Below are 18,826 nucleotides of genomic sequence, written 5' to 3' on the forward strand. Positions count from 1 at the left end.
CTTTTGTGGGCTTTTCCTATCCCTTCCCTTTATCTTGACCCAATCCTGCCAAACCTCATTGTACCCCCTAGGGTCCCCAGCCAACTACAGGACAAGCCACTACCAACCAGGGCAACTGCTTGCAGCCATTGAGCTGTAATTCCCCACGGCCCTCTCAGCTGTCTGTAAGTAGATTTGCCCCACAGTAATAGAACGGAGACTCCCTCACAACCCAACCCAAAGCCAAAGCCTAAAACATCTACCATCATATACAACCACTCAGTACCTTTCCAGAACACCAGACCCCAACATGAACCAACAACCCAAACAAATTGACCAACACCAACAAATGGTTCTCTATGATTCCAGTGCATCTTCCACTGCGTTCTTTGACGTGTTTCTTGGTTTTGAATGCTGTGTTTGACACCAAATCTTTTCCTGCACAAAGTCAACTCCTTTCCAAATGCCCACATTATTCACCTTTGCTCTTCAGTTGCACTGAACCGGGGACCAGAGATCACCTTGCCTGCAGTGGCTCGTACTTTTGGGCTGATGAGCAAAGTGGTTATGGGAAGTCCTCAGAAGCAAGAGATGTAATGGACCTTTGAATTAAGTAATATCCAAGGCCAAGGTTTTTGACTATGACTGTGACCGAGAGGTTTTCAACCCTGCTCCCAGAGACACACTGTCCTGTAAAAATTAGTTCCAACCTACTCCAACCCACCTGCCTGTAATTGTCAAGTGACCCGAAGACCTTGCTTAGTTGGTTTAGGTTTGTTTGATTAGTGTTTGAGCTAAACCATAAGTGATCTCTCATTTGTTTGGCATCTTCTTGAAATACATTTGTGACTAAATCTCTAATCTACCAAGTAACCACGAGCTGCTGATGAAGCCTCCCTGTTACTTCACCTCTTGCTTTGTGGGTGATGTCCATCCCATCTTTGGCCAACACGTCCTACATATCTTGTTTTATCTTAAGGGAAACACAAACGATGATCAAATTGTAAAAGTCAACCTTTCTTTCTCTGGTCTCTTCCCATATTTTCAGGCTGCCCTACTCAACTCTTTCCCAGCTATTTTTGACGAGCTTCTCCAGATGTTCACAGTACAGGAAGTGGCAGAGTTTGTGAGAGGAACTCTGGGTAGCATGCCTAGTACGGTCCACATCGGTCAGTCCATGGATGTGGTCAAGCTGCAGTCCATTGCTCGGACTGTGGATAGCAGGCTTTTCTCCTTCCCAGGTATTTCTTAAAGAATTGTTTCACTCTCTAATGTGTAAAATTGTACCTTTTAGAGGTACAACACCTTGCCATTGGGGCAGTAATCTCAAAAGAACATCTTTGTGCCTTATTTACTCCTAGTAGTACCTTAAGGAGGTACGTATTACTTCTCTAAAGTACTAATGTGCACATTTTATGGTTAGATAAGGTACAAAGGTGCCCCTTTTATGGGTACTGCCACGTTGACAAGCTGTAGTACCTCTGAAAGGTATAATTTTTGCACATGTTTTATGACAGTGTAAATGTCTGAAATCTTAATCAGGTGAATTGAGTTAATAACCTCTCTCTGTCTGTTTACACAGAATCAAGGAGAATTCTCCTTCCTGTTGTTCTCCATCACATTCATCTGCATCTGCGGCAACAGAAGGAGCTTCTGATTTGCTCGGGAATCCTGAGCAGCATTTTCTCCATTATTAAGAGCAGCTCACTGGTACACTGGTACACATCAAAATTTTGAACATCCTGCTTATGACTTTGGTTAAGGAGGCAATGTTTCTCTTTTCCCATCTGCAGGAGAGCTCTGTGCAGGAGGAGGTAGAGATGATGGTGGAGAGTTTGTTGGATGTGTTGTTGCAGACGCTTTTGGCCATCATGAGTAAATCTCAGTCTCAGGAGGCGGTAAGAGGGCAGCGCTGTCCACAGTGCACGGCTGAGATCACTGTTAGTAACTAACAAATCTGATATTCTACTTCTTTCCTTCCCCACATCCCTCTTCTCCTCCACCTGCTTGGTTGCATCCCTACTGAGGTCTTTTCTTCATCTTCTGTGTCTTTCCCAGCATCTTTCTGGAACTCTTCTTTCTTTGACTACAGAGTGCAACAGTCAGGTTCTGAAAGTAAAATCACATTAATTTTCTTTATTGAGAAATTCATTTTTAAAGATAACATTCAAATTGCCCAAATAGATCTACCTCAAGCTCCAACATGATTCATACCAAATTAATGCAATAAACCGACAAAACGGGAGTATTTATATTTGAATATCTGACCATTACTTTAACTTAAATATAAAATTAATCACTGTTGCTCTCTCTCTCTCTCTCTCTCTCTCTCTCTCTCTCGTTCATGTTCATGTCTGTTTATTATGTCTCTCACACTCACTCACTGACTCACACATAATACAATATGTCTTTATGTGGGCGAATTTCACGAAAACTGCAAATAAAATGCATATTTCAGGACAAAAGAAAATTAAGCTTCTGTTTAGGATCATTACTTTCTTTTGTGTAATTTTCTTAATGCAAAATGTATTTTTCTTTTCATTGTTGCATGAAATATAACCCTGATCTTTCCTGACAGGTTTCGTGAGACTCACCAATGCATGTTTGTTCTTACGTTTCTTACATTTAAACTGTTGTAACACCTGCTAAGAAGGCTAAGATAAACAGTAAACTACTAGAACACAAACATGCTCTTATCTGCACTTTGATTTATGGGTTTGCATCCTATAATATACTTTTGCTTGCTAAATGTTAATGTTTTTATGCATTCATCATAGAAAGCTTTTAAACTTAAACCCAGATGAACTTATATCATGTCTCTGTGTATATGTAGTTAAAAGAAAGCATGGTATTATCAGACGGGATAATTAAATTAGACTAAACTGCATCTTTTGATAGTGTTACAAATTTGCAAACATTGTCTGAGTTGTTTTAACACCTGGGTCTTTAAAATGCAGAAAAAGTGCACAAATGAATCCTCCATGTGGATCCATGCCCAGTTAAAATCATTTGATCACTGTTTGATGAACTACTGCTGAAATATGTTTAATATTCTGTGGCTGATAATTATTTAGGTAAAAAAACACTGACATTTGTAAGTCTGTCACATTCTACAAAGAACGTCATTTGCATGGCATTTACGGGAATGGTTGCCCGAAGAAGGATGACAATGACCTAATATAAATATGCATATTGTGCTTGCTTTAATTGGATTGTGGGTGGTTGGTGAATCAGACATAAGAGTTTTGTGCTAAAATACTATGCTCTAGTCTCACATAGCCAGACTTTTGATTAAGATCAAAAGTCTAGTCCACATTGGAGTTAAAACTGGCCAAGAACTGCCCTCAAGTGAATTATATCAACTGATTAAAAAAGTTGTGTAAAGCCAGCTAGTCAGAGTAGAACCGTTTATTTCAGCCAGCCTTTTCATTTTTGTGTGTAATATGCATCAGAAATTTAGTGAACAGACTGTAGGTGGTCCGTGGCGTGCCGTCTGAAGTGCCACAACTCTTTAGTGAATTCGTCCCACAGTGTCTTCACGTCTCTCCTTCATTCTGCTTCCCCGCTCCCTTTGGATGCATTTGATTGGCTGTTTGATTGCCAAATAAACAGATCGATTGGCTCACAAGGACTTGCCCACTTTCTGATTGGCAGGGGGAGTATGTGTCCTGTTTGTTGTCCCTCTTGCGTCAGATGTCGGACATTCATTTTCAACACCTAATGGACAACTTCCAAAGCAAAGAGGAGCTAAAGGTGAACCGTCTCATAAATTTCAGATATCAAGCATCTAAATAATTTATATTGTTGCTTAAAGGTTAAGTTTTTAAATGTTAAATGTTAAAAATGTTTTCTTCTTACCCATCTTATACAATCCCATCTCTTGCAGGAGTTCTTGCTGAAGATTTTCTGTGTATTCAGAAACCTGATGAAGCTCAGTATATTCCCACGTGACTGGAACGTCATGAGACTGCTGACCAGCAAGTGAGAATTGATAAATTTTTTTTCCCCTTTTCTACCTTATTCTTGTTTCTTCCAAAGCAGTTATTAAATTGTATTAAAAAAATTATATATATATATATATATATATATATATATATATATATATATATATATATATATATATATATATTTGGCTCAAGACATATTATTTTGGTTTGAATAAACATTTTTAAATAACATATATGGTATAGTATAATGTATTTCTCCAGATAGATCATATTTTTAGTACTTGTAAAGTGTCTTTAAAATTAAGGTAAAGCCACTTTCAATATTAATGTCACTGCATTAGATATTGTTTTAACAGAGCACTTTTCAAGCAAAAATATACTCTACTCTTTATTTTTTAAGAAAGTAATGTTGTTCTCCAGCATGGATGCATGAAATGTGACTGTTTAGCAAAGAAGGAAAAAATAAAATACAAATAATATATATATATATATATATATATATATATATATATATATATATATATATATATATATATATATATATTATATATATATATATATATATATATATATATACACACACAGAAAGAGAGAGAGAGAGACCATCAAATATTTATACTCTACTCTATGCTCTGTTTTTCTAATTATACCTTTTTTTTTTCTTGCAGTATCATTGTGAGCACAACTCAGTATTTGTCGCCTGCCCTTCATAAAAGTTTTACAGATGCTGACTTTGATTTTAAGGTGTGTTATTGTGATGAACCACAGAATCCCTGGCACTAAAACACACATTAAACATAAATATAATTTTCAAACCCTCACACATGCTTTTTCTGAAAATCACATTTCACATGCACACAAACGTGCTTCATGTGGGACTTCACGATGTCCTGCTGTTGGACACTCTTGGCTCATTCTAATCCACTCTAATGAAGCTCTCCTCCCTGATCAAAACAGATGGTGCCACTAACCAGGGAGATTGGCTCTGAAAAGTTCAAATCTACTGAATTATTAATGAAGGTTATCTTTGAGAGAAAAACATGGCCCTGTCTACAAGGGTGGGCTTTCACTGGATATCCCATAATAAATAAATAGACCATTGTGGAGCAACTTAAATCCGGAATCTAATGTAAACTGGTTAGGATGGTTAATAGACATTGGTAGATCGCTTTGGCCACTGAAGCCATGTAAAACTTATTCAGCATATTGTAAATTATAATAATTGACATCCTTAAGAAATGTTCACATTACTGAAATTATGGTTAAATTACACAGGCAAAAAAGGTTCATTGTCACAGTCAATAGTGTAGCTGTATGAAGCACAGCTCAAATGAAGGAAATTTGAAACCGAGCACTTTTCTGTTGGTCAACGTAGCAAAGTCACATGACCAACTGAACCCTTTTGTGAAATCTGCATGGAGAAATCTTTGCAAAGTTCCCAATTCTGTAGGTTCCTATTGAAATGACAGGTTTTTATCAACAAAAATGTACAGAATAGTTTCATATGCAAAATAATAGGTGGGTGTGGCTTCCTTTCTGTAAAAGGGGACTAGGACACGGCCCACCCAGGAATCAATAGGTGTGTTCGAGCCAATGTAGAGCATCTTAAATCCGGAATCTAATCTGAACTGGTTAAGGTACTTAATAGTCATAGGTAGAGTTGAAGCCCTGCTAAAACTGAAATCAGATTCTTATAACAGCATGGATATTAAAATTTCAACTGACACCCTTAAGGTGTGGTCAGTTTCCCAGGGATACTAGATCATGTCAACAAAAATGTACAGAGCAATGGTGAATGTGACCTTACCATTAATGTTCAAATAATAGTCCAGAATAGTTCAATATGAAAAATAATTGGGAGGCGTGAGGGGGGGAGCTTAAACTTTTGAAGACTTCCCACCAAATAATCTGTCATTAGTGTATATCCAAGGTATTGGCAACATGAATTATATAAATTTTCCTTCAAAACTTTATAAAGATCTATATTAAAGACACATGGCAGCACATAGAGTCTCACAGTAGCATCACTAAACATTTTTGTTGCTTTTTCTGTCAGGTGTGGAATTCGTACTTCAGTCTGGCAGTGTTGTTTATCAACCAGCCCAGTCTACAGCTGGAGACTCTGACACCAGTCAAGCGGAAGAAGGTCTTTGACAAGTAAGCTTAAAGTATTGCTTAAAAACACTACGAATAAATCAACATGTCATTGTTTCTAAATGCATGCAGATTGTAAAGTTTTTACACCACAGGCTTTCATTGTAAATTATATTTTTTAAGAACAAAAATCCAAATAACTTTCACAAATGTCATGTCACAAATGCTGTCAGCAGAGCTTAAGTTGTATTTCACCCAGATATTCCTTAAAATATTAAACAAATAATAATTTGAGTATGGTAGCGTGGGCTAATCCAAGTTAAATCCATCTGGAGTACATGCAACATTGCTTTGTATTCCATCTTTTCTGGCTAGTTCACCCTCCTTTTCTTGTTAATCTCATGATTAATAGATACCTGTTCCTTCAGTTACTGGTTAAATACTCAAATACAAAAAAGCCTTAGATGCAGAAATGCACGCAAGACTTCTGCACGGCATGCAAGATAGATGATCACCCTGTGAGTTTGTTGGGAGGGTCGATTCATCTCTCTGCTTCTCCTTTTTACATCTATGATCTTCAGCCCAGCATGTGGCTCTTCTGTTCTTATAAGTCTAGTATGTTTAATAAATGCTGTTTGTAGATTCCTGCATGGGTTTTTTGTTTTTTGTTGTCTTTGCAGGTATGGTGATATGAGGGTCATGATGGCTTATGAACTGTTTAGCATGTGGCAGAACTTGGGTGAGCGTTTTGATTCTGTCTCTGTCCTTTGACTCCGTTTCATTTTTTTTCCTGCATTTCTCTGCACACGCACAGAAACACAAACGCAAACATCCACTTCCTCTAGAAAAGCAGTACTGACCTCTAGAGGTAGAAAAAGGTACCGCACTGCAGAAATTCCCGGTAACTACTACAAGGTGTTGCTGCAAGTTTGGGTACATTTATGCCACAGGGTTTTTAAAATGTTTAATTTTTAAATAAAATATTTCAGATCTTTCTTTCATGTAAAGCTCACTCATCTTGTTACATAAACCCAGACATTCAGTCATTAACAATAAAGAGCCACCATTAAAACAATAAAAATAAAAGAAGAATGCATAATTACAATTTGCTTGGTTTGGCTACAGGTGAGAACAAGATCCACTTCATACCAGGAATGATTGGCCCTTTTCTGGGTGTGACACTTGTACCACAAAATGAAGTTCGAAATATAATGATCCCCATCTTCCATGATATGATGGACTGGGAACAGAGAAAGAACGGCAACTTCAAACAGGTCCATTATACCTGCTTCTGCTTTTCTGTATTTTCTTGGCTTTTTTCTGTTTCTCTTAACCTGAGTTATGTTCCAGGGAAACCAAAGAATATGATTTATTTTCACTCTTAATGCAACCATAAATAATAAATGGTAAATAATAGTAAATGGAAAACAGTAATGGGGGAGGGGGGGATATTATTGTTATTATTGAATGTCGTAAAACAGTGTTACAAAGAACTTTTCTTTTTCATTTATTTACTTATATATTTATTTATTTAATAAAACATAGCTTAAAAGTTATTTTGATTGTTTTTTATAGCAGCATTCATTCTTGGGGATTCGAGTGGCACCAAATGACAAAAACAATTTAATTTCTGAAAACATAAACAATATCACTAAAGAAATATTACTTAAAATTGTGACCCATTTCATTATAAGCACATAATTCAGTTCATGTTTCCGGTGCAGGTGGAGGCAGAACTGATAGACAAACTGGACAGTCTGGTGTCTGAAGGCAAAGGAGACGAGAATTACCGAGAACTCTTCAGTTTGCTGTAAGTGCGCAAACACACACACAAACACACACACACTCCCTCTACCTTCTCCACTGACACGCACAGCTACACGTCCAGCTGTCTGAGTACTCTTGTTATAACCTGAGTGTCTCTGATTTGCCTTGTGCTGCGGGATTATTAGAACTCAGCTGTTTGGGCCATACCCCAGGTAAGAGGAAAATAATCCTGTTCAACCTGTCAGATGCCGCTAAAACAGATATTCCATTGCAAGCCCCTGTTTTATCTTCAGGCCATTAAGTGCCCTTAAATAATTATATATATATATATGTGTGTGTGTGTGTGTGTGTTGTTTATGTCTAGTCTGCTGGAGAAGATCGAGCAGGAGACCTGGAGGGAGACAGGCGTGTCTTTCGTCACATCTGTCACGCGCCTCATGGAGAGACTGCTGGACTACAGGTAAAACTCTCCTTCTAGCGTCTTTAGATAAATGTAAGTGTTATTTTAATATTATTTATATACTTTTAGAGTGTTATATATGTTAGCTGTTATTTGCATATTTTGGCTTTTCATTTTAATTATACCGTATTTTTCGGACTATAAGTTGCAACTGAGTATAATTCGCATCAGTCCAAAAATACGTCATGATGAGGAAAAAAATATATATAAGTTGCACTGGACTATAAGTCGAATTTATTTAGAACCAAGAACCAAGAGAAAACATTACCGTCTCCAGCCGCGAGAGGGCCCTCTATGCTGCTCTTTGCTCCTATAGTCTACCACTGAGCAGCATAGAGCGCCCTCTCGCGGCTGGAGACGGTAATGTTTTCTCTTGGTTTATGTCTCTTAGTTCATTTCTCTTTGTTCATGTCAAATTAATTTTGATAAATAAGTCGCACCTGACTATAAGTCGCAGGACCAGCCAAACTATGAAAAAAAGTGCCACTTATAGTCCGGAAAATATGGTAGGTTACATTTTTGTAATTGTATTTTTTTATTTATTTTTTTATTTTATTTTATTTATTGTGGCTGCTGACTTAAACAAGAAGTGCCGATTTGACTGACTTGTAAAATGAGTAAAAACTCATTGTTGGGCAGCATTTAGCGATCAGTAAATCAGTATGTAAAATTCTACTGATAGTATTACTGATAGTAATAGTAACCAAACAGTTTCAAATCGAAGTTCTTCTCATTTTTGTTTGCAAATGTGCATCATATGGCCCATATATGGTCAGTGGGCGTGGCTTGAGAGGGCGTGTCTAATTCGACTTCCTGTTTCTTGTGTCGGCAGAGATTGCATGAAAGGTGATGAGACAGAAAACAAGAAGATCGGTTGCACTGTTAACCTGCTGGTCAGTCTTGCCCTTTATTCAGTCCACTGTCAGCCTAATATATCCAATGTGGCATTTTTGCAATTAACCAAAAGTAACCTGATGATCACATGATCTCATTTTGTAGAATTTCTACAAGTCGGAGATTAATAAGGAGGAGATGTACATCAGATACATTCACAAGCTGTGCGACATGCACCTGCAGGCTGAAAACTACACAGGTGAGGCATGATTCAGAGTTAAGTAACATAGACACACTTAAAATCACACCAAAAGTGTTTTTGTGTTTAAAAAGCACAAGAAGCAGGGCATTGGAATGAATACGTTTTTTTAAGTTAAAAGGATAGTTCAGTTTTTTAATATCACTCTGATCGTATTCATCTGAGAAGAACAAAGTCATACACATCCAGGATGGCTTGAGGATGAATAAAACATGGGGTAATTTTCATTTTTTGGTGAACTATCCCTTTAAACCTTTGAATACATAAGGCTTAAAAAGTACACATTTTATCACTACGTACTGTATTTTTCCTGGCGATCAAACCCATGACCTTTGTGTTGCTAGCACTATGCTCTACAAGAGTATTTGAACTTTATCAACCATTGTGTCTCACAGAGGCGGCGTTTACGCTCCTGCTGTACTGGGAGCTGCTCCACTGGGAGGAAAGGCCTCTCCGGGAGTTCCTGCACTATCCTGCGCAGAGCGAATGGCATCGCAAAGAGGGGCTCTGTCGTAAGGTCATCCACTACTTCAACAAGGGAAAGGTATTTACAGATACTGCTTTCTTTCAACAACGGCTTAACAGAATTGATCCACAATGATCCTCCACAGATGTATATTTGAAAAGAGCAAAAGATTGTCTGAAAAACGGTGAGCGGCAATAGTTGCTAAAGCAGGAATAGTCTATATTTGTTTTTAATGCAAATGGCTAATTTACAGACTCCATTCACACTTTTGTAGATAATTTCAGCTTTACTGCAAACCCTGGGACACTGAAAACACTGTCATCATGTGAAAAGCTCACAGCGCTTCATTCTGAAATGCTTAGTTTAGCAGATTACTTACAGTATTTAGAATTGCAAATCAGTCTTGGATTTGGTAATTGTGCTAAAACATTTCACATTCTCAGGCATAATTACTCTTAATAAACAAAAAAGTTACCGGCCAACATGCAAGTAAACATTTTGTATACTTACCAATTCCAGTTTTACCTAGTGAGTGTTCATTTTAGACCCTGACTCTGCACATTTGTGCTACTTCCGACAACTTTTAATCCTTATAAAGAAAGTCAGTGCAGTTCAAAAACAACAAAGGATCTCATTGACTTTAATTGTAAGATTTATAAGTAAAAAAACTCCTTTTGAATTGTTAAAGTTGCAATGAAACTGAAGTAGCCATATATCTGTTCTTCCGTATTATTACATAAATCCAAATATAATTGAAAAGGACAAAAATATAAGGCGGGACTTGGTTCTGTGCAATGATTTTTGATTGGATGTTTGAGAAGTGGGAGTGGAATTAACATTTGAATAAACATTACAAGGTCCAAAAATTTCCATTTCGTGTCAAATTTTACATTTTTAACATTCAAAATTAAACTCTAATTTCTTTAATTTTTCAACCTATTATGAGTTCTTTCTTGTGTTGAACACAAGAGAAGATATTCTGAATGATGTTGGTAACTAAACATTTGATGGTAGCCATTAACTTCCATAGTATTTAGTTACCAACATCTATCAAACAAAATATCTTCTTTTGCGTTCAACACAAGAAAGAAACTCTTACAGGTTTGGAACAAGTAGAAGGTATGTAAATGATGACAGAATTCTCATTTTTGGGTGAACTTTCCCTTTAATTCTCATAAACACTTGTCAGAAAACAAAGTGCAAACTAAGTGTGATGTGGCATTTCTTTCTATAAACCAAACTAAAACTCGTCATGCCAGAACTGATGGAGTTTCTTATCTAGAAATGAAAATCTAGTTAGTTTTAAACTGCATAAACTCTTCTGTTCTTGTTCTGTTGTCAGTGTTGGGAGTACGGCATCCCGCTGTGCCGGGAACTAGCCTTCCAGTATGAGTCCCTGTACGATTATCAGAGTCTCAGCTGGATACGGGTCAGTGCTTTTTGATGAAAATGTGAATACTGTATATGAACAGAGATTATATAACAGCACTTTGAGTGGACCGCACAGCTATTAATGTACTGTTATGTATTATGCTCAGAAGGAGGTCAACACTGAGTGAATATTTAGCTCATTCCTTCTTTACAGAAAATGGAGGCAGCATATTATGACAACATCATGGAGCAGCAGCGACTAGAGCCGGAGTTCTTCAGGGTGGGATTTTATGGCCGGAAGTTTCCCTTCTTCCTCAGGGTGAGCTATTGCGATATTTACATGCTCTGTTTGTTTGTAATAATTGTAACGATACAATTAAGGGATTGCTTTTCGTTTAAAATAAATATATAAGAAAAAAACAACAACAATAAATTAAATAGTATATATTTATTTGTGGATTTTTCTTTCTTTCCATACAGAATAAGGAGTTTGTCTGTCGAGGGCATGACTATGAGAGACTCGAAGCCTTTCAGCAAAGGATGCTGGGAGAATTTCCACAAGCGATCGCCATGCAGCACCCAAATCAACCAGATGAGGGGATTTTACAGGGAGATGCCCAGTGTATCCTTTGCCATAATATATATATATATATAAATGTGTATATGAAAATAAATGTTAAACCAAGAAGGAAATGTTGTTTAAATAATAGTAATTTTAGTTTAAATGATTTTTGTTAAAATAAATTGAATAAATAAATTCTAATTTACATTTATACTACTTTAAATTAAGTTTAAACTTAAAGATGTTACTTTCATGAAGTCATTAATTTACATTTAAAATACATTTTAATATAGTTTTGCATGAAAAAAAAAAAGTATACTACCTGAACATTTTCAAAATTCAAATTGAAACTTTCATCAAGTCATGAAGTGACATTATCTTTTGTGGCTGATTTCTCATCCAAATTCGATGTCCAATTAATATGTGATTAATTTGATAAATTAATCGCTACATCGATTGAAAATAATAATATATGAACACACACACATACACACACACACATATATATATATTAGGGGTGTAACGGTTCACAAAATTCACGTTTCGGTTCGATACGATACACTGGTGTCACGGTTCGGTTCAGTACGTTTTAGATACAGCAAAATGAAAAAAATTGGCAGATAAATTTCCTTGATTTTTAAAAAATGTTTTATTTATTAAAACTAACAAAGTATGTTTTTTTTTTTTTACATTGAACAATGATGGAGCTATTCTTTACCCATATTCTATGGTGTTTTCTTAGCAACATACTGTAAAAAACAAAAACAGCTCCTTATAAAACAAAAAAATGAAAATGTTATATTGTTGTAGTAGTTATGAACAAATACAAAGATGTAACTTTTTATATGGAACTCTATAACTCTTTATATTGAGTGTGTTTTTACTCAATTGGTTCTCTATAGGGCTTATGTTTTTTTGGAACAAAGCAGGAATTACAGTCTGGCTGAAATGGGCTCCTGAAGGAATATTGTAACGGGGCTCAATTGCATGTTCTTAAAACCTGCGTTTTCACTGAGTACGCGCTGAAGGCTCGTTGCTAAATGGCTAATACGTTTAACAGACCAGAAAAAGAAGATCCTCCAATAACCAACAGGTCTGGTGTTTGGGTGCACTTTGGATTCCCTGTAAGCTATAATGGTGATGATAGAATGAATGGTAAATAGTAAGGTCTCATATCCGCGGCTATAACGTAAATAAAGCCTACCAATCGCCGCGGCGATGTATGTCTGCCTAAATGCTGCGGGGATAGTTTGTTGCGTGTATGTTTCTAATTTTTTTCCGTCTTTTCCCAGATACTGACACACAAAAGTGATGTCGGCGTAAATGAGTTGACATGTTTCAAGTATTCCCGCTGGTGTTTTTTTTTTTTTTTTTTTATTCCTGCTGGTGCGGCATACCGTTGTTGTTTTTTTATCCACCACTCTCTTGTCATCACCATTATAGCTTACAGGGAATCCAAAGTGCACCCAAACACCAGACCTGTTGGTTATTGAAGGATCTTCTATTTCTGGTCTGTTAAACGCACTGGCCACCTCAGCGCGTACTGAGTGAGCGAGCGCCTGACTGAGTAGCCTAAGATAAACATATAAGTTGGTGTTTTTTTCTTCTTCGGGAGTGTCAGGGGCATTGCCTGTTACGTCGTTTGGGTTATTGGGCTACCTTGTTGAACGCATATCATTATATTTCACTTTTTTTTTTTTCAAATATAATTAATTAGTCCAACGAACCATTCGGTACATAATGCGTGCTGCGTACTGAACCGAAAGCCTCGTACTGAACGGTTCAATACGAATATGCGTATCGTTACACCCCTAATATATATATAGCATCGTTCACTCTAATAAGATCATTTTTGTGTTTAAAAATGTAACTGTCATTTTTACAATACATTTTTGTTTTCCATATCACTTGTAAGTAAAAGAGTAGCTTGAGCACTCTGCCAAATTTCTCTTTTTTTTTTTTTTTTTTGCTTTGCACAGACAATAATTAAATAAATAGATAAAATTAAGTTTAAAAATAATAGACAAATGTGCAACTCTTTTTTTTTAAAAAGGTTTTCTGTCCTTTTAAACCACTTGTTTGTAATATAGTAGCTGTTTGTCCTTCATGTAAAGCTCCGTAGACCTCCAGATCTACGCTGTGACTCCAGTTTCAGAAAACATGGATGTGCTGCAGATGGACCGCGTGCCGGACCGCATCAAGAGCTTCTACAGAGTCAATAATGTCCGCCGCTTCCGTTACGACCGGCCCTTCCACAAGGGCCTGAAAGACAAGGACAACGAATTTAAGGTGAATTTGAAGTTCTTTTCTAGGACACTAGTGAATAAATGACTTCAGCGTCACGTGTACGATGAAGTTTTATCATGTGTGTGTGTTCTCAGAGTCTCTGGATCGAGCGGACAACACTCATCCTGACCCACCCTCTGCCCGGCATCTCTCGCTGGTTTGAGGTGGATAAGCGTGAGCTGGTGCGTGACTCATCCAAACCAAAGCTGAATGTATCATCAACATAATGCGGCCACCATTTTAGTCTGTTTATTAAATCTTAAAATCAATCATTTGGAGCTGATAACCTCATGGGTAGCTGTCCAACACAATGCACTTTTTTTTTTTGTCTATGATTTTAAATAGATTTTAGACACAGAAGAACCGTTGGGTGAAGCGGTCATAGCTGTGCTGTGTCGTGAATAAAACACAGCTGATGACCAATCAGAATCGAGGAATGGAACAAACCGTTTTATAAAAATAATAATAATAATAATAATAAAAGTTTAAAAAAAAATCTAAATTTGTACTGCGTAAACACTAAAGCCAATTTAAAGTTAAAATGTTAACTTATAAAAGATAAATAAAAAATAAATTTAAATAAAATAAAAGTCATATTGAAATAAAAATTCAGAAGTTATGATTTTACATATATGTTTTTAATATGATTTTGCATAAATAATTATTCTATTACATTTAAATGTATACTACCCAAATATTTAGTATTTGGGAACGCAATTCAGACTGAAAAATTCAACTTTCAAAGAATTTCTCAAAGAGTTAGTCTCTCTAAACCCCTCCTTTCTGTTAGCCTGCTCTGCTCTGATTGGTCAGATGGCCTAGTCTGTTGTGATTGGTCTAGGGCATACAGCGGTGTCGGAAACGATATGCCTATTTCAATAGTTCAGTATTTTAAACGCTCTATAGAAAATATAAACATCTATTATTTATCGTACTTACAGGTTGTGATTCAGTGGAGCCAGCTGGTCCCAAATAAACAAGATACTGATCCATCTTTAAACAGCAAGCGTTTTGTGAATCCCTCATTGAACTCCCCGAGATTAGAGAAGCAGTCGTCACGTAGAATGACGTGTTTGTGGCGGGGGGTCAAGTTGTTTATTGCCAGCCAACGTAGAACATAGGCGAGAATTTTGCGAATATGTTACCATGTGACGTGTAGCCATCACGGAAGTGGGAATCGAACTAAAGACTCGTTTCGTCAGTTATTTATTTTGGGAGACAATAACTTTATTTATCGTGCATTTTCAGCACTATAGCTTTGCAGATCGTTCACAGCTACAATACACACTGCATGAAAGGCAATAATGGTAATGGCATAATAGGGGCACTTTAAATAAATAAATACTACTCAATCACTAAACTCATAAAGAATAGTTTTCTAATAGTGTCCATATATTGTACGGATCTACTGAACAGAAACTGTAACGTACATTCAGAGTACCTGTGTTTACCTTGTGTATGTCCTGTATTGTAGATTGAGGTTAGTCCGCTGGAGAACGCCATATATGTGGTGGAGAACAAGAACCAGGAGCTGCGCACCCTCATCAGTCAGTACCAGCACAAGCAGCTTCACGGAAACATCAACCTGCTCAGCATGTGCCTCAACGGGGTGATCGACGCCGCCGTCAACGGAGGAATCGCTAGATACCAGGAAGTCAGTGCACATTTGAACAAGTGTTGAAAAGAACTTGGTTTCTCTTGGCAGAGACGTTTATTATGCTTTAGAAAGCTCACACTAGCAGAGCCGCCTCTTCATTTTCAGCTTTTTGTTGCCCAAATGTGTGATCATCAACAGCTCGGTATTCATCCAAAAGAATGGTTTCATAATAAGTTTTGTCGACTGTTTTTATGCCAGGCGTTCTTCGATAAAGAGTACATTAGCAGTCACCCCGAGGACACAGAGAAGATCACCCAACTCAAGGATCTGATGCAGGAACAGGTGAGCACCTCTTTATTTTAACCACTCAGAAGAGATTTATAAACATCAGATAATCGTTTCTTACTGAATGAACCGCACAGGTTCATGTCCTCGGCGTGGGTCTGGCTGTCCACGAGAAACTGGTGCATCCAGAAATGCGTCCCCTGCACAAGAAGCTGATCGATCAGTTCCAGATGATGAGGAGCAGCCTCTGTCATGTGAGACCTCACATCTGCTTCTCAAGGATTTGATACATTTTATGGCCAAATAATCCAAATTTAGATACAGACCCAGATAAATCAAAATGCATTTTAGTTTTATTGCAGCTATGTTGGCTTTATCTATCAACCTGCAGATAACCCTAGTGACCACGAAGAAAACCCTGAAATGCAAAACAACTAGCATAAAACATGCCACCATTGGCAAAATCTTAAACATGCTAACAACATAAAACATACTAGCAGTTACATAGCAATCACTCAGAGCAACTTCTTAGCATTTGCCTAGCTTGAAACTTCAAACTGGTCTTCAGACTTCAAGCTTGTATAACTACTTCAAACTTTGTGTTTTCTCAAGCCAGCATCAAGTTTTGACTTGACTAACATTTTTATTTAGTGTATTATTATATTTTAATATAATTTATAAATGTAATAAAAAAAGAAATGATTGCTATTATTATTATTTATTTATTTATTTTTATTTTTTTGTCTTTTAGTCCATATCTGTTAGTTTTGGGTAATTGATATATTATTTTATCCCTACAAACTGACATTGTTTAGGAAAATCAGCCAAAAATATTGATGACTCATCATGCACTCATCAAATATTTGTCTAGATTAGGAATATGCAAATTGCACCTGTGATGTAATTTACTCGCCGGTTATGACCAATAATGACCGAACCTTACCCAAACTTCCTGAATGAATAGGAAACTTTTGAATTTATTTCACAGGGATTTTTAAATACATTTGACTTTTCTCACATTATTCTTTGCACCGATTCATTATCAAAGACTGTTTTTGTAAGCTATATTAAGTATGAGCTGGCATGAGCGCAGACAGTGTGGATATTCAGAGTAGTGTTTCTATGTGGCCCTGCAGGGTCTGCCCGGTCTGGATAAATTGAGTCCGGCCTGCTCCGGGTCCAGCACCCCACGCAGCATCCTCGCCACCCAGAGTCCCATGAGTCCTGAGAGTATTAAGCTCATGCACCGGCACAGGTCAGTCCAACCGTACAGACACAGTTACCCATGCACACAGATATATTGTGTATAAACTATGTATACAAGACCGAGTTTGTATTAGAACAAGAACAACATACTGTATAAAGATTTAAGGAGTATTTCAAATTTTAATGCAACTGTAAAAGCATTTTTTACAATCTGATCTAAGAGTCAAAGTTATTTTCTTTGGAATTTAGCAGCACAATGCAGATGCTAGAGCATTTATTTATTTTGAACATATATATATATATATATATATATATATATATATATATATATATATATATATAGAACTAAGCTATGTAAAGAAATAACAGCATTATAATTATGTTATGAGGTAAAATATCATTATGCAGTGCATACAAATAAATAAATACGGAAGCTGTTCATGTTATGTTTATTTCATATATTTAGATAATCTATGAAATGTAAAAAAAAAAAAAAAAAAAAAAAAAACATTGAACATTGAAAACATTGGACATATTTTAATGGTACCTTTTTCAATTAAATGAAAATTGAAGACAGTTAACAAACCATAGATTCTTCTAGTTTTAATTTCAGTTTTAGTACATTTATTTTGTTTTGTCATTTTCGGTAATTTGTTTAATTATGTTTTTTTTTTTTTTTTTTTACTAATACCAAAAACTCTTTTTAATAGTTTAAGTTTACAATAACAACCTGAGTACAAATTGTGTATGTATAAACAGGATTTTATTCCACAGTTTATTCTATATATTACTTTTACAGTGTATTATATTTATGTTTCCTGTGTGGCGCCTCATACTGCATATGTCACATTGTAACGAACGTGTGCAGTCTCTGTGTTCTACACGCATATATGTGGGTTATAGAGAGAGATTCCTGTTCCCTGTGGACACAGCCCTTCCTCTCTCTTCACAAACACTCCTGGACCGTGTATTTCTCATAAACACGTGTACGCGCTCATGCTGCCCACTCTGAGCACACTAGCTTCAGCTCCACCACGTCTCTCTCACGTCTCTCTCTGTTTTTTCCTCTCTCTTCTTCTCTCTCTTCTGTCACTTTCCTCACACATGTTTGACATCTTTCTGTGTGCATGCTTTACTCTCCTCTTTCTCTCTTGTTTATTCGGTCCCGTTTTCCGTTCATACTTGCATGGCTGCCTGTGTTCTACCACCCTACAATCTCTCTTTTCTTCATCTTGATTGATCTTCCTCCTCCATGCATGTGTTCCCCGTTCTCCACTTCTCTTGCTTTTCTTTTCTACCCCTATATGCCCTAACCCACCCACCCCCCTCCCACCGTCTATCTCTAGCCCTCTGAATGTGTTGGGATCTGTCCGCCACTCCTCCTCTTCTCTCTCCTCTCACACTTCCAGTGAGATGGGAAACCTGCTCATCCTGACGGACGGTATGATGGAGCACCCGGAGGACCTCTACCGCATGCAGGTGAGCCACAAAAGATCATAATACACACATATAATGTCAAGGTGCACCCTAGTGACCAAACAAAACACCCTAGCATCCACTTAAGTCTCTAGTGCACCTCTTCAGGCCAGGAGTGTGGGGTTTACTTGCTAAGCTCTTACTAGCTGGCCTCCATTACAAACACCCCCTAAACAATCTGCCTAGTAACCATGCAGAACAGCCCATCAACCTTGCATCCTCCTATTAGTGTCAACC

General features: G+C 37.0%; 1 protein-coding gene across 13 annotated transcripts in view; it reads left to right on the plus strand.

The window, feature by feature from the left end:
* Nucleotides 1–18,826, plus strand: part of LOC113065108 (dedicator of cytokinesis protein 3-like) — a 166,227-nt gene that overhangs the window by 138,128 nt on the left and 9,273 nt on the right. For 4 of the 13 annotated variants that reach the window (XR_003278934.1, XM_026236291.1, XM_026236297.1 and 1 more), the window contains 26 exons: nt 72–164; nt 1,028–1,220; nt 1,562–1,689; nt 1,773–1,919; nt 3,634–3,732; nt 3,866–3,960; nt 4,595–4,670; nt 5,983–6,083; nt 6,701–6,759; nt 7,146–7,294; nt 7,745–7,830; nt 7,973–7,999; nt 8,152–8,247; nt 9,080–9,140; nt 9,247–9,340; nt 9,736–9,884; nt 11,149–11,235; nt 11,392–11,496; nt 11,658–11,799; nt 13,862–14,028; nt 14,121–14,207; nt 15,500–15,679; nt 15,881–15,964; nt 16,045–16,161; nt 17,023–17,162; nt 18,460–18,592. Coding sequence is in view for 12 of the 13 variants with exons in the window: in XM_026236291.1 (XP_026092076.1) it covers nt 72–164; nt 1,028–1,220; nt 1,562–1,689; nt 1,773–1,919; nt 3,634–3,732; nt 3,866–3,960; nt 4,595–4,670; nt 5,983–6,083; nt 6,701–6,759; nt 7,146–7,294; nt 7,745–7,830; nt 7,973–7,999; nt 8,152–8,247; nt 9,080–9,140; nt 9,247–9,340; nt 9,736–9,884; nt 11,149–11,235; nt 11,392–11,496; nt 11,658–11,799; nt 13,862–14,028; nt 14,121–14,207; nt 15,500–15,679; nt 15,881–15,964; nt 16,045–16,161; nt 17,023–17,162; nt 18,460–18,592 (2,895 nt within the window). In the remaining variant the exon portion in view is untranslated. The remainder of the gene's footprint in view (nt 1–71; nt 165–1,027; nt 1,221–1,561; nt 1,690–1,772; nt 1,920–3,633; nt 3,733–3,865; nt 3,961–4,594; nt 4,671–5,982; nt 6,084–6,700; nt 6,760–7,145; nt 7,295–7,744; nt 7,831–7,972; nt 8,000–8,151; nt 8,248–9,079; nt 9,141–9,246; nt 9,341–9,735; nt 9,885–11,148; nt 11,236–11,391; nt 11,497–11,657; nt 11,800–13,861; nt 14,029–14,120; nt 14,208–15,499; nt 15,680–15,880; nt 15,965–16,044; nt 16,162–17,022; nt 17,163–18,459; nt 18,593–18,826) is intronic. The other 9 variants (XM_026236298.1, XM_026236300.1, XM_026236299.1 and 6 more) reach the window with 7 other exon arrangements.

The sequence above is a fragment of the Carassius auratus genome, chromosome 47, assembly GCF_003368295.1.
Source record: "Carassius auratus strain Wakin chromosome 47, ASM336829v1, whole genome shotgun sequence".
Classification (NCBI taxonomy): Eukaryota; Metazoa; Chordata; class Actinopteri; order Cypriniformes; family Cyprinidae; genus Carassius; species Carassius auratus.